Source organism: Camponotus vicinus, unplaced genomic scaffold (genome assembly GCF_025532165.1).
Source record: "Camponotus vicinus isolate PSW18456_S1 unplaced genomic scaffold, iyCamVici1.0 SCAF_4, whole genome shotgun sequence".
Lineage (NCBI taxonomy): Eukaryota > Metazoa > Arthropoda > Insecta > Hymenoptera > Formicidae > Camponotus > Camponotus vicinus.
Genome location: NW_028141976.1, coordinates 9,259,003 through 9,277,132, shown reverse-complemented (window position 1 = coordinate 9,277,132; position 18,130 = coordinate 9,259,003). Strand labels below are relative to the sequence as shown.

Sequence of the window (18,130 nt, the reverse complement as noted above, 5' to 3'; positions counted from 1 at the left end):
TTTTTCCAATTGTCTTGTGCAACTTTAACAGTTTTTGTAAACGATATATATTTTTCCTTGGTTATTGGAAGTAATTCGATTTTCCCTTCGAACGCTGTGGCTATATCCTCGATAATGAAATGCGCGTCGTAACCTGATAAATTGTGGAAGACTATCGGAATATATAATGATTCTTTGTAATTTAGATTGCAATTTGAGTGCGCGGGACCCCTATATCGTCCGGTCAAATGACAATGATCGCGTACGCGTGTATCGTCTTCTTGCGTAAACGGTTTTTCGCAAATATGGCAATGCGTTGCGCTGTGAAATTTTTCCCACTCGTCCGATGTTAAATTTACCATGGAGACATTTGTAGTCATTAAAATATTCTTTACACGTAACGCTAAATTTTTAAGTTCTTCGGCGAACCACGCGATACAATCAATACTGCGGCGAGAATGGTATGCGGATAACGAGTCGTCGAACGAACAATGCATATAATACGCTATACTAAATACCTTATGATGCTGATAATTTTTTTCTTCGTTAGTCTTTGTCAACGCACATTCCAAATCGGCATAGATCACAAATGGAAGCCGCTCTTTCCTCGTGTAGTTGTTGAACTCGAGCCACTTGTCCTTATCGCTCGGCAATCGGATAGCGCAGTCGTTTATTTTTCCGCAGTCTACCGTATGTGACTGCAACTTGTCCTCCGATCCGAAATAGTGCAAGCATCTGTAAAAGAATATTTAAATTAAAGATTTATGCAATGCATTATATTTTATAATTACATAAACTATTTAAATTATACGTACCGATCACAGATATATATCTTGTGATCCTTTTTACTCAACTGTGAACTGACAAGTCGCGATATTTTGATCCATGCGAAATGTCCGACGCTGTTACCGTCTTCCACATACAACAGATTGACGTGTTTATTTCGTTTTTGCTCCGAAAGACGTACCGGGACAATGCTGTTCTCCTTCTTGATGCTGTACACGTTGATGGAGATATTGTTTATATGTTCAAACTTTTTTAGTTGGTTCAACGTCATCGGAAACTCAATATTTTGTACATTTAACACCGTCGTATAGTGGGGATATGAAGATTCCCGATTTGTGTCTCTTTCAGCGGGGTATAGAGCGGCCACCACTGCCCACGCGAAACACGCATTGTCTCTGGATTGTACATTAATTACAGCTCTCTTCATCATAATTTCTCGCGGCAATTTAATATAACATCCCGCGCGCATAGGATTATACTTATTTATATTTACAGTCAAATTCAATATTCGCGACAATGCCCACCCGCTATCGCGTTCCTGAAATTCTTCCAGCGATGCTAGAGTGGGTTCGATAACGCGACGCTCGTACCACTCGTGTAAATCGGATGTGTGAAAGAGTTCACAGTTTCTCGTATTGGTACTTTTATTTGCACGCTTATCACCCGACACAAATTCACCGTTGAATATAGTGTTCAATTTTACACTGTTGTATCTTCTTATAACGTCTTGCACTTGCTCGAGCACGATGTCTTTGGCGTCCTCGAGAAATTGACGAGGTTCGATATGGTTTGCGTTAATCACAGCACCGGTTAGAATACGGTTATCGAACGCGGTATCAATCTCGCGCCACACAAGTTCATTTTGATGCGCGCTACATCCGGCACCCGCGTTATTGTCGCCACTGTAATTACCACCACTGGGTATAAACTGTCTCTGCAATCGAGTCTTTGCACCTTCGAGTCGCGCGATTCGAGCAATCAGCGATTGTCGATTCCCGATCGATAATCGTGGTCGTTTGATCCGACTTTGCTCTTCCAGCGACTCGATGTACTCGTTGCATCGTTGTAGCCATGCAAAATATTCGCCCAAGGTGGCAATTTGGCTGGATTGCTCCACCAGGTCGCGTTCAGTCTGTTCGATGTTTTCCATTTTATATATAATCACACAATATATATATATATATATATATATATATATTATCACACAACACTGACAGAACACTACTTTCTGACAGAACACTATACTTTTTGACTATACCTTTGCTATACCGTCGTGTCGATGCGCTTTCAAATCACGTACTATGATCTGATGCGCTTCGATCCTTCTTATATTCAGCCAACAAACTTTCAGAGATTGTTGAAGGCACAAAAGAAAAAAATTTTTGTAACTGAACCTAGGGTTGAAAATGTGTTGTTATCTCGCTATGATTCACAGATTGCTCGAAAACGTCGGACCCCGAAATATCTCAAAAATGTGTTGTTATCTACGTATTTCCATCCGCCCAATCCTTCAAAGAATACTTCTATTTATATTGTGTATGTTAAAAAAATATAATGAAGAGGACTCTGCTGCACTAGAGTATCATTTCTTTCGTTGCTCTTCTGTGTTTCGGTGGTCTGCTGCACTAGAGTATCATTTCTTTCGTTGCTCTTCTGTGTTTCGTTAGTCTTGTGCAATGGCTGAAGAAAACGTAATTATCATCGACGACGATACGGATGATGATTACGATTATTGGATGGATCCAGTTGTGGCGGAGCGGATGGAGATAGAGAGAGAGGAGAGAGAGAGGAGAGAGATGGAAGATGATGGATCTGATATAGAACCCTTGGCGAAGGACAGTGATTATGATAGTGACAATAGTGTCGATATTCTTGATGAACGGTTACAAAAGAAACAGCGAGATTTAAGCATATCTGAAATAATGACATACAATCAAGCAACAAAGATATGTTGCATTTCATATTACTACATGGAAAATGGATTAAAATTTTGTATCGAATGCTTTCTAGAAGCACCGGATCAGTATGAAGAAACTAGTGCTGTTCGAGAACATAGAACCATAGCTTATGTTCATTTGGAAAATATGTCATGCAAAGAGTGCAGAAGATCTTTGAATCAAATATTGGCCTGCAACATGTGCCCTATTTGCACAAATTAAAATAGATGATGGATAACATTGTAAGTATCTTAATTTATTATACAGGGTGACCCATTTTAACTTAGGCAGCCAAATAACTCGAAAAATAAGCAAGATAGAGAAAAATGTTTTAGACAAAAGTTGTATGGTTTCGAGGGGGCCATAAGATGGTATCATTGGTTTGACCTTGAAGAGTCCTTTGAAGGTCACGTGAAGGTCACTTCAATTTTTTTAAATGGAATACCCTATATATTTTTGTACATTCTTGTAGCTTATTTCGAGAGCTTTCCAAAACACTATAATTAAGTACCTTTCCGTTAAGTACTTTTTGAGTTATGAGGCTTGAAATAATTTCTTAATTTTACATAAACCGTAAAATATCTTGTAAAATATTCATTTTTCGATTATCTTACCTTAATACTTTTATGTACAAAATAATGAGAGGAATCAATTGGTGTAAAGAAAACACATAGTTGTTTTTAAGAAAAAATATGGAATTGTTAATTGCAAATTACATATTTTTTCTTCGAAACAACTATGTGTTTTCTTTACACCAATTGATTCCTCTCATTATTTTGTACATAAAACTATTAAGGTAAGGTAATCGAAAAATGAATATTTTACAAGATATTTTACGGTTTATGTAAAATTAAGAAATTATTTCAAGCCTCATAACTCAAAAAGTACTTAACGAAAATGTACTTAATTATAGTGTTTTGGAAAGCTCTTGAGATGAGCTACAAGAATGTACAAAAATATATAGGATGTTCCATTTAAAAAAATTGAAGTGACCTTCACGTGACCTTCAAATGACTCTTCAAGGTCAAACCAATGATACCATCTTATGGCCCCCTCGAAACCATACAACTTTTGTCTAAAACATTTTTCTCTATCTTGCTTATTTTTCGAGTTATTTGGCTGCCTAAGTTAAAATGGGTCACCCTGTATATCAAAAGTATTTTAAAATAAATTATTAAAATAATTTAAACTAATGAAATGCGTATGTTTTCTTCTGTTTTCAGAAACGGCTTCCCCAACATAGCCCGACGGTCTATTTTATATATTATTATTATTATTTTTTTATATTGTATACTTTTTATTAAACACACACATTTAAATAAATTATATATATATTTTTAATTGTAACAAAATCATGACGTAATTTCTTCGCACGCATTTCCATCCACCCAATCCTTCAAAGAATACTTCTATTTATATTGTTTGTTAACTGGTAATATTGTATAATATCTCAAAAATGTGTTGTTATCTCGCTATGATTCACAGATTGCTCGAAAACGTCGGACCCCGAAATATCTCAAAATATAAGTTTATGACTAATATTGTATACTTGCGATAATACAGAGAGAGAAAGAGAGATAAAAGGGATAAAGAGATAGATAGAGGGATAGAGGGATGGAGAGGGAGAGAGAGGGATAGAAATATAAAGGGATAAAGAGAGAGCGAGAGAGAGGGAGGAATAGAGAGAGACCCAAAATCTTCTTCATAGGAATACCGCCATTTTTGTTTATACGTGCGTCCCCCGCCCCGCAGCCCCCGCGCCATCGAAATTCCCTCCGTCCCGCGTGACGTCATCCCCCCTCCATCCTGCGTGACGTCATTCCCCCGCGCCGCTGAGATCCCCTCGCCCCTCATCCCCCTGAGATCCCTGCGTTAGAACCGGCCTAGTACTAACTACTCAAATGTTAATTAAAAGGACATTTTTTAACAGATAATCTCAATTCTTTACCTTTAAATTTATCTAGCTTATCGCCAAGAGCTACAAAAAATGGTTTTTTTGCGATAATAAACATGATAATGCCACATTAAAGAAGGAGATAAAAAAAATATATATAATGATTTTACATCAAAAAATGCGCAAAGATATATATATATATATATATATATGTATATGTATCTGCCTATTTACTACATCAAACTACCTATTATTTAATCTACTTAGTGTTTATCTCATCATGCAACTACATGTAAATAACGTACAAACTAATAGCCGTTCTTTACAATAACTAATGCGTTCCAAAACATTTTCATATTAATACTGAAATGTATTGTTATATTCCTCAGACAATTTAAAAACGGTTATTTCTTGTTAAAATATAATAATTAATATAAAAGTTGAATATATTTTATGTATAAATTTTTATCATAATTAATTTCAACATAAAAATTTAAAGTTTTTCTTAGTTTCTTTTTAAGATTTTTATTAAGACTAGGAAATAGTAACAAAACGTATACGATAACTCTTATGAATTTAAAATGTTTTTTATCACAATAATTTTACATAATTAAATAATTATAGTTCTCAACAATTACTTTCCGAAGGAAGTCTCTTTAAAACGCAAGGTCATCCGAGATAAAATTTACGTTGTTTTTTAATTTTACAGAAAAAAATATTATTCGCATGCACGAGATCATTGTGCGTGCCACGAGCGTCCTAAGAATTTAGTGCAAAGAAGTTTTATGTATATCGACTCATGAATTATCCATATTTCATGCACGTGCGCTGCGTTTCTCATGTTTATACCAGTTTTGAGTAACCAAATTACAATAATACACGTCGAAGGGAGTGCTGTCGTAATTACGAGTAACGTTTAATCAATCGGCGGTGCAAATTATGTCAGTCATATTCTCCTCTATATGGCAATTCTTTAAATATATACGCCGAATAATTATTTTAAGCAATAATTATATATCTAACATGAGCGAGCAAAACATGCTATATTTAAACTGAAGAGACAGATGGACATTATAGGGGTTGATAAAAGGTGTGAAAAGAAATAAAGGAAAGAAAGCGCGTAAAAGGTGTCGTAAAAAGATATGTGCTAAACATATATTGCGTTCTAATTTCTTAAATCTAACGTCTTAAATCAGAAGTTTGCTTACCAGCAGAGCCTTCTGTAATAAGAGAAAGGGGGGAAAGACACATAAGTCAAGAAACATGTGACACATGCAACATCATATACATACAAACTGAACGTCGCCTATTTTATTATTCCTAAGGATTTTTGGTACTCTGAGCCTCCATGCATCACACATCCACAATCTGTCATCTAAAAACGTCGTTAGCCGTCTTTCAGAGGTGTCTATCTCCGATATCGAGATCATTATTGTGCCGACTATGCGTGCGCGTGGGTGTTGGGCGGTGATTTATATACTTTAGAATTCAATGATTCAAATATTTAGAATTCAAATATTTATGGAACGCGGAATTCCTTGGAATTTTTTTCTGTCTTTAAATTTACATCAATCCCTACAATATCCCTAACAATAATCCGAACAATTGTGAAATAGTAAAATTCAGAAATCGATTTAATTTTTGTTTATTTATTTGAGCCAAATTCCTAATTATTAATTTTAGTAAAATTCAGATATACAGAAATGTGATTTTTGTTTTTTGGTATTGCAAGTTTGTTTCGTCATTTGCGTTTCTAATAATTACTACCGTGCAAGAAATGGAATGAAACGTACATATATTCATACAGTTACTATTAAAGTATCTTCTCCGTACTGAATGAAAGATGTTAGGTAAAAAACACACAGGTGTGCAAACTGAGAACTCTGCTCGCAGAAGCAAACGAATCGGGCATCGTTACCCATTACACAAAGAAATATATCAGATAGTTTTCGGAAACATTACTTTGTAACATGAAATGTTTCGGAGATGCATGCAGAAACGTTTTAGAAACATTGCATAAACAGTTAATGTCCGCATTCAGACACCTTGATATAAAATGTTTACGACACTATCCTAAAAAATGTTACAAAAACATTTTTCAAGATAGTGTCGTAAACATACTTGAGAAATGATATTTAAATGTTGCTATGTTATATTTCTGTAATAATTCATATATAGCGGTATCATGCCCCGGGAAAAAAAAGTCCATATAAAATTGGCCATATATGGATTTTGTCAATATCTAATTATGTTTTGCCAAATATAGTCATATATGATATCATATATGAATAAATATTATCAGATCTGAAAATTAAGTACCACTAAGAGTACACCGAAAAAATTGTATTCTTAACTTAAGAATATGCCACTTATCTTTAGAATATATACCACTAAAATAGGCGCCAAGAGGATCCTCTTAAGTTAAGAGGAAAATCTTCTAAAGAGATATTCTTAATATACAGAGAAAAATATTTCTTTGGATTTAATAAATTTTGTTGAAGTCAAATAAATTTAATTATTGGTCTAAAAGTTTTTTTCCGCCTAATTTCAAATAATCTGTTTAATATTCTAAATCCCAACAAGGAATCCAGATTATTAAATAAATTATTTTAAATTCAGTTTGAAATTAAATTGATAAACAGTGATGTCAGAAAGAGGATGCGGCTCACGTGCACACAGAGAACCTGTGTGTGAGCCGCGTCCTCTCTTTCGCATCACTGCTAAGGGAAAAAAATATACTTTAGATCTTACGTTAATACAAGTTCTTTATATACATTTCATGATAAATATTGAATACGAGAAAAATTAACCCTAACAACACACCATGTCCAAAAGACGTCCATAGAATATCTAGAGGACAGTAGGTATACAAGGCGGGTTCTAACGCAGGTCCTCTCAGGGGGGGTGAGGCGCGAGGGGATCTCAGCGGCGCGGTGGAATGACGTCACGCGGGACGGAGGGGATTTCGTAGGCGCGGGGGCTGCGGGGCGGGGCGGGGGACGCTTGTGTTGGATGTTTTATGACAAGTATAAACAATCATAAACCGATTGATAAACAGCGGTATTTGAAGAGGATTGGGTCTTCGGGCCTAACCCAAAATCATTTTCCCCCTTTTTTTTTTATTTTATTTTATCTTATTTTTTTAATGAAGAATTGTAATGTATCAGCACTGATGTTCGACTGCTTTGTACCCTTGCCGCGCGTGTGAGAGAGAACGATAATATCGCGTACGAGAGAGAACGATAGCGAGACTTCTAATTAATGCGAGAGCACGCAAAGGATTGGAGCGCAAGGAAAAGGCGTGTAAATAATTGCAATTTTTTTGAAATATAAATTTATTTAAAAATGTGTATGAGTATTACAAATTGTGTGTGTGTGTGTGTGTGTGTGTGTGTGTGTGTGTACTTAATATTAAAATTTAAAAATTAATAAAATATAGGGAAAGAAAATAAAATGATGAATATAAAATAATGCGGACGGTGCGCCGGGCTGTAAGGGGGAGGCAGCTCCTGAAACAGGAAAAACGCTACATTAATTTTATCTTAATTAAAATAAAAAAAATAAAAAAAACTAATTTAAAAATTTTAAAAAGAAATATGTACCTTAGCCCCCTGGAACTGCAGAGCCGTACCAGTATTCCAGTAACCGTCTTCTTCTTTCCTCTCCCAGTCTTCTTTGTATTTCCCGTATTCTCTCCTCTTCGATTATTCTGTTCTCTTCGTATCTTATAACCGATAGTTCGCAGATTTCGTCAAATAGGGACTCCATCCCGAAGAGCAGCCGCAGATTAAAAATGTCGAGATATCTCCACGATCCATTTACATCATTATCCTGGCGACTCTCCGGGGTGTCGCCCCATTCCTCCGCGAGATCGTGTAGCGCGTTCCAGCGCTCCGCCCGCACGTTGCGTCGATGCTGTATGTTGATGAACCCGGGAATTTTGACATCATCGGGGTACTATAAAATAATATATATTAAAAATCCACATACACATACGCACAATTGTTTTCACAAAAACACTACCTACCTTCCAGACAAATACCACTTTTAGTATCACAGAAAATAAGAGCTCTACAAAACTCCTCTTCCAAAATGAAAAATGAAAAATAGAATCCATTTTATTTGCAGCGTAAGAAATAATCACACACACACACACACACACACACACACACACACACACACACACACACACGGAAAAAGAAATACCACGGTTAAACTCGCTGACGCTCTCTTTTCGGACAATACACGACTGAGATTGAAATCGAATGTTACTCTCCGCTGTAGGAATTATAAAGATCTCAAAACTGGAAGGGTTACACTAGTGTACGAATATTTTTTACACCCACTGTATATATTAACCATTCATGATCCTTTCATAGTCTTTTTCTACGCTCGGTATAAACAATATGAACAGTATTCCTATGAAGAGAAATGGATCTTGGAACCTTCCTTCTTTTTATGTTTTCTGTTTATGATACCAATATTCGACTGCTTTACACCCTTGCCGCGCGTGTGAGAGAGAACGCGTACAAGAGAGAACGATAGCGAGACTTATAATTAATGCGAGAGCACGCAAAGGATTGGAGCGCAAGGGAAAGGCGTGTAAATAATTGCAATTTTTTTTGTTACAATTAAAAATATATAATTTATTTAAATGTGTGAGTTTAATAAAAAAAGTATACAATATAAAAGAAAAAATAATATATAAAATAGGCCGTCGGGCTATGTGGGGAAGCCGTTTCTGAAAACAGAAGAAAACATATGCATTTCATTAGTTTAAATTATTTAATAATTTATTTTAAGATACTTTTGATATATAATAAATTAAAAGATACTTACAATGTTATCCATGACTCATCTATTTTAATTTGTGCAAATAGGGCACATGTTGCAGGGCAATATTTGATTCAAACATTTTTTTTTGCACCATTTGCATGACATATTATCCATATTGCTACAACCTATGGTTCTATGTTCCCGAACAGAACTAGTTTCTTCAAACTGATACGGGTCTTCTAGAAAGCATTCGGTACAATATTTCGATCCATTTTCCATATAGTAATAAGAAATGCAACATATCTTTGTTGCTTCGTTTAATGTTATTATTTCAGGTATGCTTAAATTTCGCTGTTCTTTTGTAACTTTTCATCAAGAATATCGTCACTATTGACACTATCGTAATCACTGTCCTTCGCCAAGGGTTCTATTTCTATATTATTGAACTTGTAAATTTCTATTTCCCTTTTTAATAATAAATTGCAGATTATAATTTAAACATTAATTGCATACATGTGCTATGATAATTACGTTCAGATTATTTTCTAATGCAAAGTATATAAAATGTTTTATCAAATATACTACAATGATCAAATTGTGTATGTGTAGGTGACAGAACAAGAATTAATAGACTTAGTGGCAAATAACATGATGATGATCAATACAAACTTCATGCTGAAGTGATATTTCTGAATGCTTTTCCACGTACAAATTCAGGAAAGAATTAAAAGTTATGGCTAAGAAATTAATTTCAGAGCAAAAGGATAAATTATATTTTTTATAATTATTATAATATTGAATTATAATTTAATATTTTCCATATAACTGTGGGTATATATAAAACTTAAACATATATTGTTAGAAATTTCTTTCAAGTTATTAATAAATCATACACATTTAAAGACAATGGAAAATGGAATGTATATGTATATATAAATATATACACATATAAATAAAATTAATAAAATCTACATATGCACGTCTATTTTCAAATCTTTTTCCTTTATGTATTTTTTTTTTATAATATAAATGTATATCTCTTCTATACGAAATGATAATTATAATGATCAGTTTTATTATCGAGAAATATATGTTATGCCATTGATTCTTATTTTCATTTAAATTTAAAATAAAAGCGTTCTTATAATTCAAATGTAACTTCATTTTAATATTTCAGAGTAATAATGTTGATCATGTTTCATACGAATCGTTATGGTATAAGAAGTATTTTTACAGAAAGACTTAATATATGTTGCATTGCGATGTTAGCAGCTTATATCCGTAACTGTACCATGCATACTACCGATTCTTTCAATTAATTACTATGCTTCTGTAAGTTATACTGGGATACCTGAGATAATTTTGGCGATATACATAATTTAACATATTTCTAACCATTTCTCTTTGCAACAAAAACACAATGCAAAAATTCCTAGTAAATAATAGTTGCTGTTTTCGAATTATAAATATTATTATTTGTATATTTTAAAACAAATAAATTTCTGTTTGCAGAAATATTTGTTACTTAAATTAAACTATAAAATTAAAAATCATTTATGTATTGGGAAAAATAATTAGTTAATTAATCTATATATGTTCAAAAACTATATAAAAATCCTAATTTAACTATAATAAATTTTGTCGAAATATATTTGTTGAATATGTATAAATCTTTGTTTCATTAAATTGCAATTCTCTCTATATCTACAATTAATATATCTTAAATTCATATTTGATCAAAAATAAATGCACATAGGCGAAAGTGAAAGTAAAATAAGTAACATAAAATTAAAACATATAAGTAGATAAAAATAATATAATATATAATATAAGAACGACCAGAAATGTAAAACTTACTGCTCGCATATGTGTTAAATTAAAATTAAAATTTGAATGGTGTAGACTTCATTGCCGGAGCGTTTAGAATTAAATAAAATGAATCCATTATATATAAACTCAAGCTACAAATTTTATTTATCTGTTTTGATAATTCCTCATATATTTTGCGAATCTTTATTAATTTTTTTGTAATATTGCATAAATAAATAAAAAAAAAATAAGATAAGATAGCAAAAATGAAAAGAAGAAGTAGAGATATAGTAGATAGAAAGGCAAAAAAATTAAGAAAGGAATTCTGCGGATCTATTAAGAATTTTTAATAACTAAATGTGTATTCTTTTACACTGCATTTAAGTACAGTGTATTAAATAAAAAATTGATAGCATTCGATCGATTTGCATTTCGATTTCGTTGAAAAATTAGTTTCCATTTTTTTTTTATATGTTCCGCTTTATTATATGATGGGCATTAACCATAAGTTTTATAAGCAAAAAAGAGAATATGAAAATCAATAATCTATCTCTTTAGCACATACATGTATAAATTTTGTCTTGAAATAAAAAAGTTCCATATTTATATCAGTCACGTAATATTTTTAAGGAAATCACAAAAATTAATGAAATATAATCAAGCAATTATTGAATATGTCATATTGAAGTGTATACTAATATCATATTCAAAAAATTACATAATTATAAAAAATATATAATAATGAATAATAAATCTTTTATTAAAAATAATTTATAGGCAAAGAAATTTAATTAAAATCATAAAATGCCGGAAAAATTATTACGCTATCCGAATCGTTATGTGGAATATGTAGTTTAGGCAAATACGCTTATTGTTTGACAGAATAGAATGTTGGAATGCGCAGCAATTTCTTTCTAATTAGTTTTTATCTTCTTGCGTTTTACAAAAAAGTATCGTATATATTACTTCAATTTTCTCTCTCTTTTGTTTGATATATTTATTCAAATCTTATCTTCTTAACAATACAAACAATCACATCTTCTCTCTTAAGCATATAATAAAAGTAGAGGTAATATATTTCTACTGTATGGTACAGTAACTTTATGGAATAATATCTTCCAGTACGTTGATAATAGGACATCGTCAGTATTCACTATAGTGGTTACTACATAATATTGTACCAGTGAGTATAATTTTTAGCATATTAAGTGTATTCATTCGTTACAAAAACTTTTTACAAGCAGTATACAACTAAAAAAAGAAAAGCTAGTCAACATTGTTGTCGACGTGTAAATAGGAACGAGTGATATTTGGTTTTCTCAAGATGCCTCGATTACTAAGGAATTATTCAAAACTTTTTGTTTTGGAGAAACTGAAATAAGGAATGAAATAAGGAATCGTGTTAAGAATGGAATGAAATATACAGCTCAGACTTGATAAACGGTTTTTTATTTTTAATTTAGACGCACGCTTCTATTTAAAACCTATGCAATTTAAATATAATATATTTTTGAATGTTATTAAAGATCGTAAACCTACATTGTATATTTAATATCTTAACAATAAAATATGCATTTTTTAAATTTGTATGATTATATAAAACTATTTTAAAAAATTATGAATTTTAATTTGTTAGTTTTATAATTTTATTAAAAAATTATTATCATAATATGAAATATGTGACAGTGTCTAAACACTATACTTTCTATGCACTAATTTTAAAATCGTAACAATGCTTCAAATTATGCTTTTTACCAATTATATCCCAATCACTCTTGATTTAATTTTAAGCTATGCAATACTCATTTAAAAGAAGATTCATTTTATTTTAATGAAAATGTATATTATATCCACTTCACTAATTTAATTTTCGTTTAATTAATTGAGACGACCAAAATAAAATTTATTTAGTGCAATTATTTAGGGTACAGTGCTATTAATCGCTAAATCGATTTTTAATTGAATTCAATGTTTCATACCTAGGATCTAAAATTCAAATATTTCCGGCAAAATGGATGATTCAAAGATAAATGCAAAAACAAATATAATCTTATATAATATTTAAATAGCAAACTATACTGTCAATATGAAGTGAGATATGCACAGAGCATTAAAGATATGAGATGCAAATGTACTAGGTTTATAAAAATTTTATAATTAATTAAAAAAATAAACGTCTATTATTTTTAGAATTTTACTGTGGAAAATAATGTTTATGGCTGTCGAACGGCTATCGAACGGGTCAGAAACGACTGTGAACGAGGCTACGGACTACCAACAGGGCCAAGGACGGCAACAAACGGGTCAAGAACGTCTATCGAACTCCAACGAACGGGCCAGGAACATCTATCGAACGTCTATCGAACGCCAACGAACGGGCCAGGAACGTCTATCGAACGGCTATCGAACGGGTCAGAAACGACTGTGAACGAGGCTACGGACTACTTAGAAGCGACTACCAACAGGGTCAATTACGGCAACAAACGGCTGCGAACAGCTATCGAACGGGGCAGGAACAGCTAACGAACGGCTATCGAACGGGTCAGAAACGGCTGTCGAACGGGGCAGGAACGGCAACTAACAGCTATCGAACGGGTCAGAAACGGCTATCGAACGGAGCAGGAACGGCAACTAACAGCTATCGAACGGCTGTCGAACGGCTACGAACGGTAGCGGACGATACAGAACGGCTATTGAAAAACGACAAACGGTAGTGAACGGCTCAGAAACGAAGAGCTAAAGAGTGGCAACGAATGATAAAACGCACGGTGATACTCGGGGCACATATCGTTTGATCGACGAATCGAAACAACGATGGATCGACGATCGGGAATAACCGAGGAAGCGAAGAAACAACATAGTTGTTTCGATTCGTCGATCAAACGATATGTGCCCCGAGTATCACCGTGCGTTTTATCATTCGTTGCCACTCTTTAGCTCTTCGTTTCTGAGCCGTTCACTACCGTTTGTCGTTTTTCAATAGCCGTTCTGTATCGTCCGCTACCGTTCGTAGCCGTTCGACAGCCGTTCGATAGCTGTTAGTTGCCGTTCCTGCTCCGTTCGATAGCCGTTTCTGACCCGTTCGATAGCTGTTAGTTGCCGTTCGATAGCCGTTTCTGACCCGTTCGATAGCTGTTAGTTGCCGTTCCTGCCCCGTTCGACAGCCGTTTCTGACCCGTTCGATAGCCGTTCGTTAGCTGTTCCTGCCCCGTTCGATAGCTGTTCGCAGCCGTTTGTTGCCGTAATTGACCCTGTTGGTAGTCGCTTCTAAGTAGTCCGTAGCCTCGTTCACAGTTGTTTCTGACCCGTTCGATAGCCGTTCGATAGACGTTCCTGGCCCGTTCGTTGGCGTTCGATAGACGTTCGATAGATGTTCCTGGCCCGTTCGTTGGAGTTCGATAGACGTTCTTGACCCGTTTGTTGCCGTCCTTGGCCCTGTTGGTAGTCCGTAGCCTCGTTCACAGTCGTTTCTGACCCGTTCGATAGCCGTTCGACAGCCATAAACATTATTTTCCACAGTAAAATTCTAAAAATAATAGACGTTTATTTTTTTAATTAATTATAAAATTTTTATAAACCTAGTACATTTGCATCTCATATCTTTAATGCTCTGTGCATATCTCACTTCATATTGACAGTATAGTTTGCTATTTAAATATTATATAAGATTATATTTGTTTTTGCATTTATCTTTGAATCATCCATTTTGCCGGAAATATTTGAATTTTAGATCCTAGGTATGAAACATTGAATTCAATTAAAAATCGATTTAGCGATTAATAGCACTGTACCCTAAATAATTGCACTAAATAAATTTTATTTTGGTCGTCTCAATTAATTAAACGAAAATTAAATTAGTGAAGTGGATATAATATACATTTTCATTAAAATAAAATGAATCTTCTTTTAAATGAGTATTGCATAGCTTAAAATTAAATCAAGAGTGATTGGGATATAATTGGTAAAAAGCATAATTTGAAGCATTGTTACGATTTTAAAATTAGTGCATAGAAAGTATAGTGTTTAGACACTGTCACATATTTCATATTATGATAATAATTTTTTAATAAAATTATAAAACTAACAAATTAAAATTCATAATTTTTTAAAATAGTTTTATATAATCATACAAATTTAAAAAATGCATATTTTATTGTTAAGATATTAAATATACAATGTAGGTTTACGATCTTTAATAACATTCAAAAATATATTATATTTAAATTGCATAGGTTTTAAATAGAAGCGTGCGTCTAAATTAAAAATAAAAAACCGTTTATCAAGTCTGAGCTGTATATTTCATTCCATTCTTAACACGATTCCTTATTTCATTCCTTATTTCAGTTTCTCCAAAACAAAAAGTTTTGAATAATTCCTTAGTAATCGAGGCATCTTGAGAAAACCAAATATCACTCGTTCCTATTTACACGTCGACAACAATGTTGACTTGCTTTTCTTTTTTTAGTTGTATACTGCTTGTAAAAAGTTTTTGTAACGAATGAATACACTTAATATGCTAAAAATTATACTCACTGGTACAATATTATGTAGTAACCACTATAGTGAATACTGACGATGTCCTATTATCAACGTACTGGAAGATATTATTCCATAAAGTTACTGTACCATACAGTAGAAATATATTACCTCTACTTTTATTATATGCTTAAGAGAGAAGATGTGATTGTTTGTATTGTTAAGAAGATAAGATTTGAATAAATATATCAAACAAAAGAGAGAGAAAATTGAAGTAATATATACGATACTTTTTTGTAAAACGCAAGAAGATAAAAACTAATTAGAAAGAAATTGCTGCGCATTCCAACATTCTATTCTGTCAAACAATAAGCGTATTTGCCTAAACTACATATTCCACATAACGATTCGGATAGCGTAATAATTTTTCCGGCATTTTATGATTTTAATTAAATTTCTTTGCCTATAAATTATTTTTAATAAAAGATTTATTATTCATTATTATATATTTTTTATAATTATGTAATTTTTTGAATATGATATTAGTATACACTTCAATATGACATATTCAATAATTGCTTGATTATATTTCATTAATTTTTGTGATTTCCTTAAAAATATTACGTGACTGATATAAATATGGAACTTTTTTATTTCAAGACAAAATTTATACATGTATGTGCTAAAGAGATAGATTATTGATTTTCATATTCTCTTTTTTGCTTATAAAACTTATGGTTAATGCCCATCATATAATAAAGCGGAACATATAAAAAAAAAATGGAAACTAATTTTTCAACGAAATCGAAATGCAAATCGATCGAATGCTATCAATTTTTTATTTAATACACTGTACTTAAATGCAGTGTAAAAGAATACACATTTAGTTATTAAAAATTCTTAATAGATCCGCAGAATTCCTTTCTTAATTTTTTTGCCTTTCTATCTACTATATCTCTACTTCTTCTTTTCATTTTTGCTATCTTATCTTATTTTTTTTTTATTTATTTATGCAATATTACAAAAAAATTAATAAAGATTCGCAAAATATATGAGGAATTATCAAAACAGATAAATAAAATTTGTAGCTTGAGTTTATATATAATGGATTCATTTTATTTAATTCTAAACGCTCCGGCAATGAAGTCTACACCATTCAAATTTTAATTTTAATTTAACACATATGCGAGCAGTAAGTTTTACATTTCTGGTCGTTCTTATATTATATATTATATTATTTTTATCTACTTATATGTTTTAATTTTATGTTACTTATTTTACTTTCACTTTCGCCTATGTGCATTTATTTTTGATCAAATATGAATTTAAGATATATTAATTGTAGATATAGAGAGAATTGCAATTTAATGAAACAAAGATTTATACATATTCAACAAATATATTTCGACAAAATTTATTATAGTTAAATTAGGATTTTTATATAGTTTTTGAACATATATAGATTAATTAACTAATTATTTTTCCCAATACATAAATGATTTTTAATTTTATAGTTTAATTTAAGTAACAAATATTTCTGCAAACAGAAATTTATTTGTTTTAAAATATACAAATAATAATATTTATAATTCGAAAACAGCAACTATTATTTACTAGGAATTTTTGCATTGTGTTTTTGTTGCAAAGAGAAATGGTTAGAAATATGTTAAATTATGTATATCGCCAAAATTATCTCAGGTATCCCAGTATAACTTACAGAAGCATAGTAATTAATTGAAAGAATCGGTAGTATGCATGGTACAGTTACGGATATAAGCTGCTAACATCGCAATGCAACATATATTAAGTCTTTCTGTAAAAATACTTCTTATACCATAACGATTCGTATGAAACATGATCAACATTATTACTCTGAAATATTAAAATGAAGTTACATTTGAATTATAAGAACGCTTTTATTTTAAATTTAAATGAAAATAAGAATCAATGGCATAACATATATTTCTCGATAATAAAACTGATCATTATAATTATCATTTCGTATAGAAGAGATATACATTTATATTATAAAAAAAAAATACATAAAGGAAAAAGATTTGAAAATAGACGTGCATATGTAGATTTTATTAATTTTATTTATATGTGTATATATTTATATATACATATACATTCCATTTTCCATTGTCTTTAAATGTGTATGATTTATTAATAACTTGAAAGAAATTTCTAACAATATATGTTTAAGTTTTATATATACCCACAGTTATATGGAAAATATTAAATTATAATTCAATATTATAATAATTATAAAAAATATAATTTATCCTTTTGCTCTGAAATTAATTTCTTAGCCATAACTTTTAATTCTTTCCTGAATTTGTACGTGGAAAAGCATTCAGAAATATCACTTCAGCATGAAGTTTGTATTGATCATCATCATGTTATTTGCCACTAAGTCTATTAATTCTTGTTCTGTCACCTACACATACACAATTTGATCATTGTAGTATAT

General features: G+C 31.8%; 1 protein-coding gene and 1 pseudogene across 1 annotated transcript; both read right to left on the bottom strand.

Moving 5' to 3' along the window:
* The window catches only part of LOC145970600 (protein kinase C and casein kinase substrate in neurons protein 1-like), a 39,213-nt pseudogene that overhangs the window by 15,472 nt on the left and 5,611 nt on the right, over window positions 1-18,130 (bottom strand).
* Window positions 785-6,568, bottom strand: LOC145969730 (uncharacterized). The gene is made up of 2 exons (XM_083095934.1): window positions 6,544-6,568; window positions 785-1,920 (listed from the first exon to the last, which is right to left on the bottom strand). The coding sequence occupies exons 1-2, from the start codon at window positions 6,566-6,568 to the stop codon at window positions 785-787; spliced, it is 1,161 nt and encodes a 386-aa protein (XP_082952060.1).

Excerpts from the sequence above, each read along its gene's own strand:
- LOC145969730 (XM_083095934.1), bottom strand. The coding sequence starts at position 6,568 with ATGTTACAAAGTAATGTTTCCGAAA. Across the intron at positions 1,921-6,543 it reads ACAAAGTAATGTTTCCGAAA|ATAAAATGGAAAACATCGAA; the intron begins ACTATCTGATAT and ends GTGTGATTATAT.